The 13,147-nt window shown below is 38.6% G+C and overlaps 1 protein-coding gene across 1 annotated transcript in view; it reads right to left on the bottom strand.

Moving 5' to 3' along the window:
* Nucleotides 1-3,490: 3,490 nt before the first annotated feature.
* FAT4 (FAT atypical cadherin 4) overlaps nucleotides 3,491-13,147 on the bottom strand; it is a 166,279-nt gene continuing 156,622 nt past the window's right edge. Inside the window, exons 17-18 of the mRNA XM_026499300.4 lie at nucleotides 8,886-9,147; nucleotides 3,491-6,554 (exon numbers count right to left, since the gene is read on the bottom strand). Coding sequence (XP_026355085.2) covers nucleotides 4,690-6,554; nucleotides 8,886-9,147 — 2,127 coding nt within the window. The 3' untranslated portion in view covers nucleotides 3,491-4,689. The remainder of the gene's footprint in view (nucleotides 6,555-8,885; nucleotides 9,148-13,147) is intronic.

The raw sequence follows: 13,147 nt of genomic DNA, 5'->3' as shown, positions 1-13,147 counted from the left end.
CTAAGATTCTTGTGGTGCAGTCTTTGCTGATGTGTAGACAAAGATTTGGCCTTTCACTCCCTGGTTGTTCCTCTAACATAGAATGTTCCTCTACTCTGGGCTTCCTCATGCCACTGCCCAGCCTACAGCAGCATTATCCATGAGAGTCCATGGCTTGCTCTTCTGCCTCATTCAGCTTCCTGCTCAAATGTCACCTTTCCAGAAAGGTATTCCTTGACCAACCCACCTAAAATAGCATACGCATACAGAAGGGAGGGGGGTAGGGGGTGGGGTAACAGGCTGATGGTATTAAGGAGGGCACATGTTGTGATGAGCACTGGGTATTATACTCAATGAATGAATCATTGAACACTACATCAAAAACTAATGATGTACTATATGCTGGCTAACTGAACATAATAAAAAAAATCAACTGAGTAAATTAAAAAAATAAAATAAAATAAAATAAAATAAAATAAAATAAAATAAAATAGCCTACACATTCCCAAATCAATATCTAGTCCTTCCCCTGCTTTAGTTGGCTTTCTAGCACTTGCTTCCACTAGATATCACACTGGATAATTATTACTGCATTTCTGTATTTATTGTCTCTTTTCTTTACTACTATGTAAGTTCCATCAAGGGAGGGGCTTTGTCTGTTTTCTTCACTATTTTATCCCATGATTTAGAAGAGGGCCTGGCATGTAAAGTCACTAATTATTGTTTGTGATTACATGGATTTACCCAGGACACTGACCTTTATATCTCAGTTTATTTCTCTGTTGAAGGAGAATATTGTACTTCATGGTCTTTAGTCCAGAATATATTTATTTGCAACGATTGTCAGAGATACATAAATGATGTTAGGATTGGATTATTGGTATTCATTGTTCACACCAACATTTATTAGAACTTAATGCCTTTTCCCTCATTAACAATAAATGAAAATGTTGAAGTCATTATAACTTTGGCTTATAACTTTTGGGCTGATAAACTGTTAAAACTACTAGCTTGGCTCAGTAATAGTAGCGATATACATTATTAACATTGTGACATTTCACTCAAAGTGTCTTTAAGGAATATTTACTAGATTAATTATAGACTTTAATATTTTATTTCACACTGAAAGCTCTAATAAATGTATGCTAAAATATATTTCATCTCTTGTCTTATTTTTCCTAGGGAAAGGCAAATTTAGTCCTCTTGAAATGCCAGTCCTTTTAAAATTAAATATATGACATAAAATAAACTAGGAAAAAAGTGCATTGTTGGTTATCGATTCAAAATTTTAAAGCCATTTTCACCTTTTATAGATTAATTTTACCATAATGCTGAATCCAAGTAAATAAAAATGGATTTTCATTAAAATAGTGCTTTGTTCTTAGATGGAATGTTTGGAAGTAATAAAGTCGCATGGTGATATATTTTATCTTCCACTGTAAATAAAATATTTATAAGGGGCATAACTCTCAATAGTCTAGGCCAGTTATATTTCGCCTCAACCTCAGTGTTGGTAAACATTGTGATAGTAGCAAGGAAGAGAGAAGTTGTCTCCATTTCTCATTTTGATCTTCATTTCCTTATGATGATTTTAGTGTGTCTGAATAAACTATTGACCATATCAGCCAATTCAGAAATTTCCAGAAACAACCTTGAAGACAACAGCAACAGCAAGAACTAAGTGATCAGAAACCTGGGCCATGCTGCTACTCTAAAGGGACGCATCTCGTGTGGGCGTGGTCACATGCTGCTCCTGACAACGTGCTCACTGAGGCATCTTCACTGTGCACCTGAAAGAAAGCCCCAGAGTGACTGTATTCCAGGCAATCCAATAAACCCTAGCAGGGGCTGAATTACAATTCCAAGGTCATGATTTTAAATGTGAACATGCAGGTCACTACTCACCATTAATTTTGGAGAGTATTACCTTGTCAATTTGCCTATAATCCCTCCCCCACTTCCACCATAGTGCATACTCTGTCACTTCTCTGTTTCAGTAAATTAAATGTTAACCTCCATTTGAAGTGAGACTTGCATTCCACACATTTCCAATTTGTTTTGCTACAAGTATTGTTCTTATTTCAATGGAAAAGATTTCCAAGAAGAACCAAAGACTAGAAATTTCCCTATAAAACTCCTATCGTATTCCTAAACTGGGATTGATTAATCAAGGGGATAACAATTCTCTATCTCACAAAGAATTCTTAGAGAATTAGAATACAGAATCTTGGCATCAGGTTCGGCCCTCTTAACCCTTAGCTATAATCATGGTTATCATTTTTACTTTTAGCTCTGTTCTCAATTACAGAATTTATATCCTTGAAGACATCTTGAGCTGTTTCAGAGATTTTGAGGGGAAAAAAAGTATTCTGTTTTGAGTTATGCAAAGCAATCAGCATGTTCCCATATTTGGCACATAAATTCATAACACAAAAATTCATAGGGAAATACTAAAACATGTTGGCTCATCACAGGTGACAAAAAAAAAAAAAAAAAAGAAAATTAGATTAGTGTCTTACACTCAGTCTCCAAACAGCACTGTAGGAAAGTTACAATTTAGATTAAACCCACATTTTATTTCCTATTCTGAAACAAACAAACAAAAATCTCATCATTATTAAATGACAAAATAATTCTGGCATGAATCTCAATCTGTTGGTATTAATTTAAAAATACTATATTTACTAAAAACATTTACATATTTTATGTACTCAAACTTCTCCATATTGTTAAACTCCCTATTCAATATGGCACAGCCAATGTTAGAGGATAATATTCTGAATAAATATTAGTTACGGGGCAGATATTTAATTACAAAAAGTTCTGAGATTGCGAAGTGATTTGCAGAAATTGTATTATTTCAGATGTGATTTTTCATACACAAATGAATCTTGTTCTGGACTAGTCTCTTCTGAATTGTTTCACTCTTGGGTGACTACTTGAAAATAGAGGTTTGTCTTGGCTAGGATAGCATGCAAAATGTGTTTAGAATTTATGCAGCAGAGTGATCAATAAATTAAAGGCAGGTATGTGTAGCAGAGACTTCACTGTCATTCTTCTTACCCACCATCGACTTAGAACATTTTGGGCTGGGTCCTTGGAGAAAATGAGACCCAGACATTTTTCCATAATTAGGTTTAATTCATTGCTGTTCCTATAACTATAAGCCTGGTCTAAAGCTGGCCTTCACTGAACATACTCTGCTGGGAACTTCCAAACATTTATTGCCTGAAGGCTTAAACCAGGTTCGTAACAAAGTTAATCCACAAGATGCAATCTCGTCTAGACTCATTACACCCCAGGGAATTTCAAGAACTCTGACAGGTAGGAATGTATGAAAGTGACCTTAAAATATCTGTTCTGGCAATTATCCACACTTAGGTTTTTTAGATGAAAATGATGTCGCCCATTCACAGTTCACCTTGCCTATTGACAAGTAGAGATTATTCAAGTTGGGCATAAGAGAGTATAGAAAGAAGAAAATTTCACACCACATGATGAATGCAAAGTATTTTAAATAAATATTTTAATTCTATTGTTGGCATTTACAAGTAGAAAGCATACAGTATGTTACAAATATCAAAATGTGAAAAATATGAACGTTACATAAGTAACAAATGTAAAAAAAGTATTTTCTTACCTTCCCTGAAAGTAAGAAAACTTTCAGCATAGGAAAATATCAGTATCAAAAACACAGCTTAGGTGTAAAAAAAAGTTTTTACACTGTATTAAAAAATGATCTATCAAATGGCAGAAAGAAAGAAGAGTTGAAATTTGACTTTATATAAATTATAAAAACTGGGTACTTGGGATAGATCTTAAATGGTTGAAAAGTAAGTCCAATCATTGGCTTTCTTTAGGTCAATTCTTTAAAATTTTAAAAGCATAGAACATTTTTCAATAAATAACTTCTAAAAGTGTCTCTGAGAAGTGCTGCTGAGAGCGTCATTCCACAGTAGGAAAGGAGCAGTGTGCTAGGATAATACGTAGTCATTTTGGTCCTAGTGGAAGCCTGATGAAGGTCAGAAGACCGGAACGTTTACAAAAAAAAAAAAAAAAGAAAGAAAGAAAGAAAAAGAAAGAAGAGAAAAGCGATTCAGAAGTTTTAACACAATTTTGTAGGAAAGTTCTAAAGTGCTGAACAAAATGACTTTAGTACCCACTGTCATGTAAAACTTAACTCAAATATCAGACATTTCTGAGCAACATCAAATATGGAATCTAGAATTCTGAAAAGTGTTAATAATTAGTCTTTCGTTCAAGGATAGGAGGGTTCTTTCTACACTTTACAAGGATTGCTTAAACCTCAAGGATCTTGCGATGCAAAACATAACAATGATAATACAATGGAAACGATACACATACCCCACTGTGAAAGCACAAATTCATTTCTGCAATGGCAACGGTATTAATTTTAAAAAATCACAAATCAAACATTGGTAAATAAGAAAAAATTTTCCAAACGCTGCATGCCCACATAACTAGTTACAAAATACGATGCATGCAGGAAAATAAATTCAACCAAGCATATTTAAATTAAAGACTTGCGTTGAGTCTGTTTCAGCAGCATTGTGGTTATTATTTTTTAGTTTCCCTCCAACACCAGTCCATACTGGCCTGTTTTGCAAACGGAACCCACCTAAGTCGGCAATCTTACAACGGTTCGAGTGTCCCTTGCTTTTTGATTTTTATGATGCCAGTACGTAAAGTTCACACATACTGCTCTGCTTCCCCATCTTTGGGGACCGGCTTCGTTGTCCCATTCTTGCTTTCTTCGTTTGCTGCTGCTTTTTCTGGGAGAGATGCCAAATCTTTAAAAACATCTACATAATGGCCAAAGCCAGGGCCCCAGTTCAAAAGGTTGTCCCAGTTGAAATTCCCTGCTTGCTGCCCGAGCTTCAAGGGCAGTGTGTTGTCAGCAACCCCTGGTGCTGCTGCCTGTGTGCCCACAGGTCCTCCCTCAGCCCTGCGGCCATGGTATCTTCTAGGCTTCAGTCTGGCTCCGTAATTATCTTCGTCATCTGCATCAGATTCATTGACTTGAGATAATTTGGGCATCCTGGAAGTATACACCATTGGCTTTTCCCTGTCATATTCCATCTCTGAGCAAGTGAAAGACTCATGTGAGTCACTATCAGAAGAAGATTCTGGAGCTGGGATGCCATCCGCTGGGTTCCTCGTTCTGGATAATGGCCTTCTGCAGTCCTCTTCTGAAGAAGACCTTCCATGATCTGCACTGCAGATACTTGGGTTTCTGGGGCGAGGGGTGTTGAGCCTCTCCACCTCTTCAATTGACAGTCCTACCGGAGGAGAAGTTTCCAGAGCAATCTGCCCAATTGGCTGCTTTAAGCGACTTCCTGGTCTAGAACCATGAGAGGCCATGGCCTGAGGACTCTTACTTCTCCTTCCCAGCCTCGTGGCGTAGTTGAACATGCCAGGTTGGCAGGCATCGCCGTGCATTTCCAAAGTATTTCCATCTCTTACGGGCAGATGCAATTCCCTGGCCGGGCTGTTCCTGTAGAAAGTAGAGGACTTGGAGAACGGGGCTGGGCTGTGGCGAGACAGGGGGTTGGGCGTTGGGCAAGCGGAGTGGCTCAGGGAGCTGGTTCTCAGACCCTGACTGTACGAAGGCTGGTACGTCAAGCTGCTCGCTCCCAAGGGCATGGGCGATTGCCTGGCAAAGCCCAGGGGACTGTGCCTCTGGATGGAAAATTTAGGCGTGTGGCTGCGGAACTGCTTGTAGTGTTGGATGATGTCTGCGTCCGAAGGGGCGATGCTGCTGGCGTTGTCGATGTCGTAATGCTCTATCTCTTGCTCTGGAGAAGCCAAGGGGGCGCTGGGGATGGTTTCTGAGCTGTGGGGAATGTCCGTCTCATCGTAGATGAGGTAGGGGTTTTCCCGCTCAATGATGTCTGGCTTCGGGTTCCCCTCAGGCTGCTTCCTCACAGTCATATCATCCCCGTAGGGGGGGATATTGTCTGGGTCATCAAAAGCAACGTTCTCACTTCCCTTCTTCTTCTTCTCCTTCGGTTTCTTCTCCTCTTTGGGGTTTTTGGTCTTCTTCCCCCTGCACTGGTTACACAGAATCAGGCTGAGCACCAGGAGAGCCAGGACCGTCGCGCAGCTGCCCACGATAGCGGGCACGGCCCACAGGGGCAGGGAGATCTCCTCGGGACCCTGACTCAGAACACAGACATGCCCTCCAGGACTTCCGGCTTTGCACACTCTCCCCTGAGGACACAGCACCCCGAGGCAGGCCACCACCGTCTCACAGGTCCTCCCCGTGTGGGACTCCGGGCAGCTACAGGTGAAGCCGGAGTGCAGGCCTGGCTCGCAGCTGCCCCCATTCTGGCACGGGTGGGAGGCACAGTCTCCGGGAGGAACGCACTTGTAGGCGTACCACTGATTGATGCACAGTAAGTCGCCCCAGCAGGGGTTGCTGGCACAAATGTTCGGGCCACGACAGCCGATCTTCACGGAGGGATCTGTCTTAGAGATGGAGGCCAAGCTATGCTTCCCGCTGAAAGGAAGACTTTCGCCACCGTACAGCATAGAAGCAATGCAGCCGTCAAAACCTGCAGGGGCGGAAGGAGCAGCGAGGCATTTTAGAGGAAACCAAGGCTTAAAACCCTGCACTGGGGGACTCTGATAAAAAGAAGCCTCCCCATCCCGTCATGAGAGCTTAGAAACCCCAGTCTCAGCCATCACCCAGTTCGGGGACGGTAACTCTGTGCGTCTTACAACATAACTTAAGATGTGTAAGATTTCCATGACAAAAGTATGGAGAGAATTGCTCAGATATTGCTCTTTCTGAAGATTTATGAATGACTCAGCCTGGATTTTCTTTTTCTCCATCTTTTTATTTATTATCTATTTGTCTTATTTTCATAGTCTACATACCAAGAATTGCATATATAGAAATAAAGCGTATTAAAAAATACTTATAAAGAATAACAACAACAAAAAGAACAACAACAACAACAAATTGGCTAATAGCTTTATTCATTAGATCACTCATTCTCCATGGAGGCGATACTGCTCCCAAGGAGCTGAGCATAGGCTCCTGGAGAGCAAAAGAAAAAGCTATTACAATAGCTTTGCAGTCCTCTAGAGGGCAGATATCGAGTGTAACTATGGCATGAACACTTCATGAGATGGGAATGGCAGAAGTTAGAAAAAAACATCTAAAGTGGCTCCTTAGAGGCTAATAATGATTTTCTTAAAAGTTGAGAAGCTCTTTGTGGGACTTCAATGTGCTAATATTGCTAATGCTCCTGTCCAAAATAGAGCCCAAGAATCTATTTTGACACTAACAAAAGAGTATGATTTACATTGGTTTGTTTCTTACAACATCCAAATGAATTATCATCCATATGCTAAAATAAACTAAGTATACAAGAAGAGTTATGACCTGGACTTTTACTTTTGCACCTTCAGTTTATCACTCTCCCCTGCATTTTTCAATTTTCCTGGTATCCTTCCACTGTAGTGATATTTCCATCCCTGATACACTCTTTTTCCATGAGCTTCTGTAACATCTGCTTTTGTTCCTACTCTCCAGACCTTCTTTCTATGACTTTGTCTCTTTTAGGTTTCATTTTCCTCTAAACAACCACTGACTCCTGGAGTTGCTTAAGCTAAGGCTCTAGGCTTTCTTTCTACTCCACACCCTCCCATTAGGTTATCACATCCATGCTCAGTACTTCAGCTACCTGCTTGACTCGGCTAACTCCTAGCATGTATTTCCAGCTGGTGTCCACTCCTGATTATAGTCCACCTATCCAAAAGTCTTTTGCAAACGTGTTCCAAACCCCAAAGTCCCAAACCACCATCTTGATATTTCCCATAGACACGCTTCTTTCGGCACTGCTCTACAGTTTCCTCTTCCGGTGGCATTGCCCTTCTTCTAGTTGATAAGTCAGAAACCTTCCTGAATTTCACCAAAACCATCAACAGTTCGGTTTATTTTAATTCCTAAAGTATTTCTTGCCCATCCACTTCTTACTAACTCCTCTGCCACCACATAGCTCAAACTCACACAATACCTAGCCTAGATCACAGCAATATCACCTCAGCTAATTTATGCACGTGCACTGCTATCCTCCTCCAATGCATTTGCCATGTCGTAACCTGAAGGATATTTAATATCACTGCCTATCTAATCTTGACACTCCTAAGAGAAATTTTTTAGTGACTTCCCATTGTCCTGAGAGTAAGACCAAAAATGCAACACGGTCTAGAAGGCCCTGCTTCTTTCTCCAACTTCCTCCTTTACCTGTGATATCAGTCTCCAATATGCCAATAGGCCAGGTTCTCTGATCTTGACTTAATCTACTTTTTGTTAAGGCTTCTATCAATATAAATTAAGCTTTCATACTCTCCCATCTTCATTTTTATAGTTGAGATTAAAGTACCAATGTCAATTTCCCAGGGAAGTTTCCCTTTCTCCTTTTTTGGAAATCTTGTAGAATTCCATATTCCTTCTTCACATCATTTACCATATTCTAAAATAATATATTTACTTGTATACTGATTTCATTGATGTTTGTCTTCCTTACTTGGCCATGTGTCATATGAGGAGAGTAGCTATTTATTTAGTTCACCATTGTACTCCTAGTGCCAAGTACGGGGCTCAGTAAATATCTGTCATGTGAGTGAGCAAATGAATGAGTAAGTAAATTAATGAATAAACAAATGTTCGGTGGACAAGGGAAGTGCCATTGGCTGGATTATGAACTTAGTAGAACAAGTGCATATGGCTAAAGTAAATGATGGCCAATAATTGATTAAAGGCTTTCTAAAGATAGTTATGATAGTCTTAGAATATGCATAATGGATATTATCAGAAGTCCAACTACTGTTATAGGAACAATTTTACCTTTCCTTTGCTCAACACTAGGATTTACCTGTTTGAGAATCTCGATGAGCTTGATTAGGCGGAATTCCTCCTAGAGATATAGTGAGCACATCGAGGCCACCAAAATCCTGGGTAGGGTGGATGATATCTCTGTTATATATTCTGTCGATGGACAGTACTGTGGCTGTTCCATTTTTTCCAATTAGAAAAGTATGCCAGTGGCCATCTGCAACATACACTTCAGGAATATTTCTCTCCACTTTCCCAGCGATTCCTGCATCTGATGTAAAATGGACTTTGCCATTTTTAATCTGTAAAATGTATTAAACATAATGTACACTTAAACTATGATGTGCTTGAATAAAAATAGTATAAAAATGAAATGACACCTTAAAATATTGATTGATTTAAAGCCAGGAAACGAGCTGAACAGTCTGGCTGTATCAGAGTATACTTACCCACAGTGCTTCTACAAAGTTAGGTAACATACCTTCACGTTCGATTGTTTCAAGGTGCTATTATATTCATACCTAATTTTTCAAGATGCATAAAATTATTTTCCAGAACACAATTGAGATAATAATGGAGTAAAAACCCATTTTAAGTAAAGTACACCTTTATGTAATTACTTATAATTTAATCACAATGGCAAGTGTAAAAAAAATCTGTCGGTTTAGTAAATGGTCCAGAGTGATCAAAAAAGGTTAAAACTACTTGCAAAAAGAAACATCAATGCTTAGGTAAAAATGAAGCATAGTTGGGAAAAGAGACAGAAAGAAATTCTTTGATCTGTCATCTCTAACGCACTGGAATTTTAGAAGAAAGCATGCCTATTGTTTATATCATTTATTGAGATGAAAACTATGATGAATAACGAGTGAGCTCTTAATAATGAGGTGTCTGGGCAAGTCTTCACTTTGGCTGCCTTTTATAATTTATCTAAGGGATATTTGGTTTCTTTGACTTTGCCCAGTAGAACATCGGGTAACGGGATGCTCCTACTCGTTTCCAGCTACCAAGTTTCCAGTGTTCCAAGTACTTTAGAAAATGAAATAATTTATGAGGCAAGATGAACATTTGGTTCAGAGAACATAGTCCCATCATGCTGCCAGACAGAGCTGGTGCCTGGGCCGGGGGATGAAGTGGCACCGTGTATCAAATGACAGGGATGAAAGGAAGGATCAGTTATTTTGTCACTCGGATCTAATGCTATTTCTACATGCAGCAAACACATCTGGTAGAACTAAAAATCAGTTCATTTTTGCTTTGTGGAAAGTATGCCTAGCACATTTACATACGTTATTCATATTGTAATATTTTATTAAAGCGGTCTCCCTAGATAATAATATATTTCAGTACCAAACTCAGATGGGAAAAGAAAAGAAAATTGTGGTTAAATGACAATAACACTTCATCAAATGGGCAATGTCTCATGAAACACACAGTAAAAACAGCAACCCCTCTTTGGTGAGAGCCAGAGTCCTTTTGGAAAGAAGCCTTAAGAAGAGCCTTCTCTCAGCTCTGCGCTTCCCTCCTACCAGACCAAACCATGGCATCCTTTTATTCGTCAACTCTGATAAGACAGTCTTTAGAATACATCATGGAGTCCGGTGAATGAGAACACAAGTTCGCATTGTAACATTTGTAATGTTTTGCTTCTCCCCAATGATACTCTACCCGGCTCTTATATCCTTCCTAACTCTGAAAATATCGTGCTCATTTTTATGCTAATTTTTGCTTGGTTTTATTTACCCACAGATTTATTGATTAATTTATTTACTTACTTACTTATTTACTTACTTTTTAATCTAGAGCTCTGAGTCCCTCATCCCAACTCTGTACACTACACTGGGCCTCGCTCAAAAACAAAAATAAAAACTATATGCCAAAACAATAGAATTGATTTGGAACAAAAATAAAGTACATCATCTGACATGATCACAAAACTCCAAATATGGAGATGCACAGTCTGCAGTAAAAGAAGGGAGATTTGTGAAACACTTTAAATATACCATCAACACAATTATACACAAGTATGCTTCCTTCTGGTTTTCTATTTAAAATTCTCTCTGCCTAACTTCTTTTTTATCTGAATGGATTCTATTTGTTCTATGTATTCTCCTCTCTTCTCACATTGCTATTGCTACCCACTCTTGATCCTCTCTCCTCAAACCATTTGAAATCCCATTTACCCAACTCTCTGTTTCATTCTCAAAAATATCATCTAGGTGCCTTTGTGAGTGAGAGAGAGGGAGGGAGAAGGGAGAGACAGATTGATGCAAAGAAGGAGGGAAGGAAGGAAGGAAGGAAGGAAGGAAGGAAGGAAGGAAAAGAGAAAAAGAGAAAGAGAAGGAGGAAGAGAAAGAGAAAGAAAGAGAAAGAGAAAGAAAAAAAAGTGAGAAAGAAACTGTCAGAAAGTGAGCCAAAAGAAAGAAAGAAGAAAACCAGGGGCCTTAGTCACCGATAAGCTAAATGGAAAGTAACAGTCCCTCCTGACTAGCTTCCTAGCCTGTGTAAGTAGATCGTATTCCCATCATCCAAATAACTTGCCTGCTTACTTACAACAGCCATTCTCTTCTTGTCTCTTTTGTTCTCCTTATTCACTGTTTTTTAATCTACTTATTTTACCTGCCAAGCCCCTTAATCTCTGAAAAGCAGCTTTTCAAAATATTCATACAAAAGAAATGTGCATTTTGGTCTGCATTAGTCATTATTTTTATTCATTAGTATTTACTTCTCCTTCAGGAAAAAAAAATCTCTAAGCGCTTGCTACCAATGTAAGAAAATCTGGAGAAGTTGCATGCTGCTGTCCTGTTGGAAATGCAAGATTTTATGGTGACAAAAATGGATCCTGACATTCAGCTTCTTCCTTAAGGAAAAAAAAAAGTTCTGTCTCTGATTTCATCAACCACATTGTATTTTGTCTCTTGGCTTAAAGAGATAATGTACAGAAATATTTCATATGTCATTTAAATGGCACGAGGACTTGGAAGCAGCTTAACAGATAAGGCACAGACCTCAGTGTCAAAGCCTCTCGACGCACACAAAAAAGTGTTTCTCGTAGACTGAAGGTTTACTTCTTTCTGTACTTCACTTCTTTCTTTGGTTCTGATACGCTGCCAGTGCAAATTATAAACACCAGATAATAACATAATACAATGACGTATGTGCTTTGTTTTGCAGTAGCCTTATTGATTCTGAACTGGGCTCTTTGTTTCAATAATGGAGGTAAAGTTATAACCTGAAGATGTTCTTTGTATTGGATTAGAGCAGCTTCTCAACCTCATTACTCTTGACATTTGGACTAGACCATTCTTGGTTGTGGGTGCTGTGTTGTGCCACGGAGGCTGTTTAGTGACACGCCTGACCTCTACCCTCTAGATGCTGGTGGCACCCGCTCCCCACGGCGACAATGAAAAATGCCTCCAGATGGGAAAAGGAGAAAAAAAGGTTTTTAGCATTTTAATAAAACATTTCATCAAGAAAAAAAATTGCCTCCGGACATTGTCAAATGTCCCCGGGGCGGGAGAGGAGTAAACATCAACCACAGCTGACAACGACGAACTATGAGGATTGTGAGAATTTTAGAAAGATTTTTGTACTACTTAGTAAAGATACGTGCACGCACTGTAACAATCAGAGCTGACTTAGATGAAGAGAAACTTTAAGAATAAAGAGGCTGAAGTTTAGAGGTGAACATCTGTTATTATTAGTATTTCAGGTGAATTAAACCTAGTAATTTGCTATGTATATTGTTTTTTGTCTTCACGAACTAAGCTTTTAGTGATTTTCAAAATATTAATTTATAGGCTAAATGTTTTATTAAAATGCTAAATTAATTTATAGGTGAAAAATTTGGGTTTATGTTCTTCAGAATTTACCAAAATTCATATAAAAATTGTGAATAGAATTATAATATCAAAATGATATCTAGAAATCAGTCAAGATAACTAAACTAAAGAAACTGATGATTTAAAAGATGAAGTCTTATTTGTGGGAAAGAAAGCAGATTGATAGTCTTAGAAATTAAGAAAGCTGAGCTGAAGGAAAATGCGTATCTAAGGAAATTATTCACCAGTTTAGCATCTCATTTATAGTGAAAATCTTACGTAAAAGCCTAACGATAAATCAATACATTGTTCTCATGAAATGGAATGTTTAAAAATAACTTTAAAAACAATTTATTTAGAAATTATTTGGAGAACTCAGCTGTGATTTAACTTACAATAATTCCAAAGATACTTAATTTCACAGGGTTCACCTTTACCTTGTGAAATTAGTGAACTGGCTCTATGCTCCACAATAAAGCCG

The sequence above is a fragment of the Ursus arctos genome, unplaced genomic scaffold (genome assembly GCF_023065955.2).
Source record: "Ursus arctos isolate Adak ecotype North America unplaced genomic scaffold, UrsArc2.0 scaffold_11, whole genome shotgun sequence".
Classification (NCBI taxonomy): domain Eukaryota; kingdom Metazoa; phylum Chordata; class Mammalia; order Carnivora; family Ursidae; genus Ursus; species Ursus arctos.
This window is presented reverse-complemented; position numbering and strand designations above follow the sequence as displayed.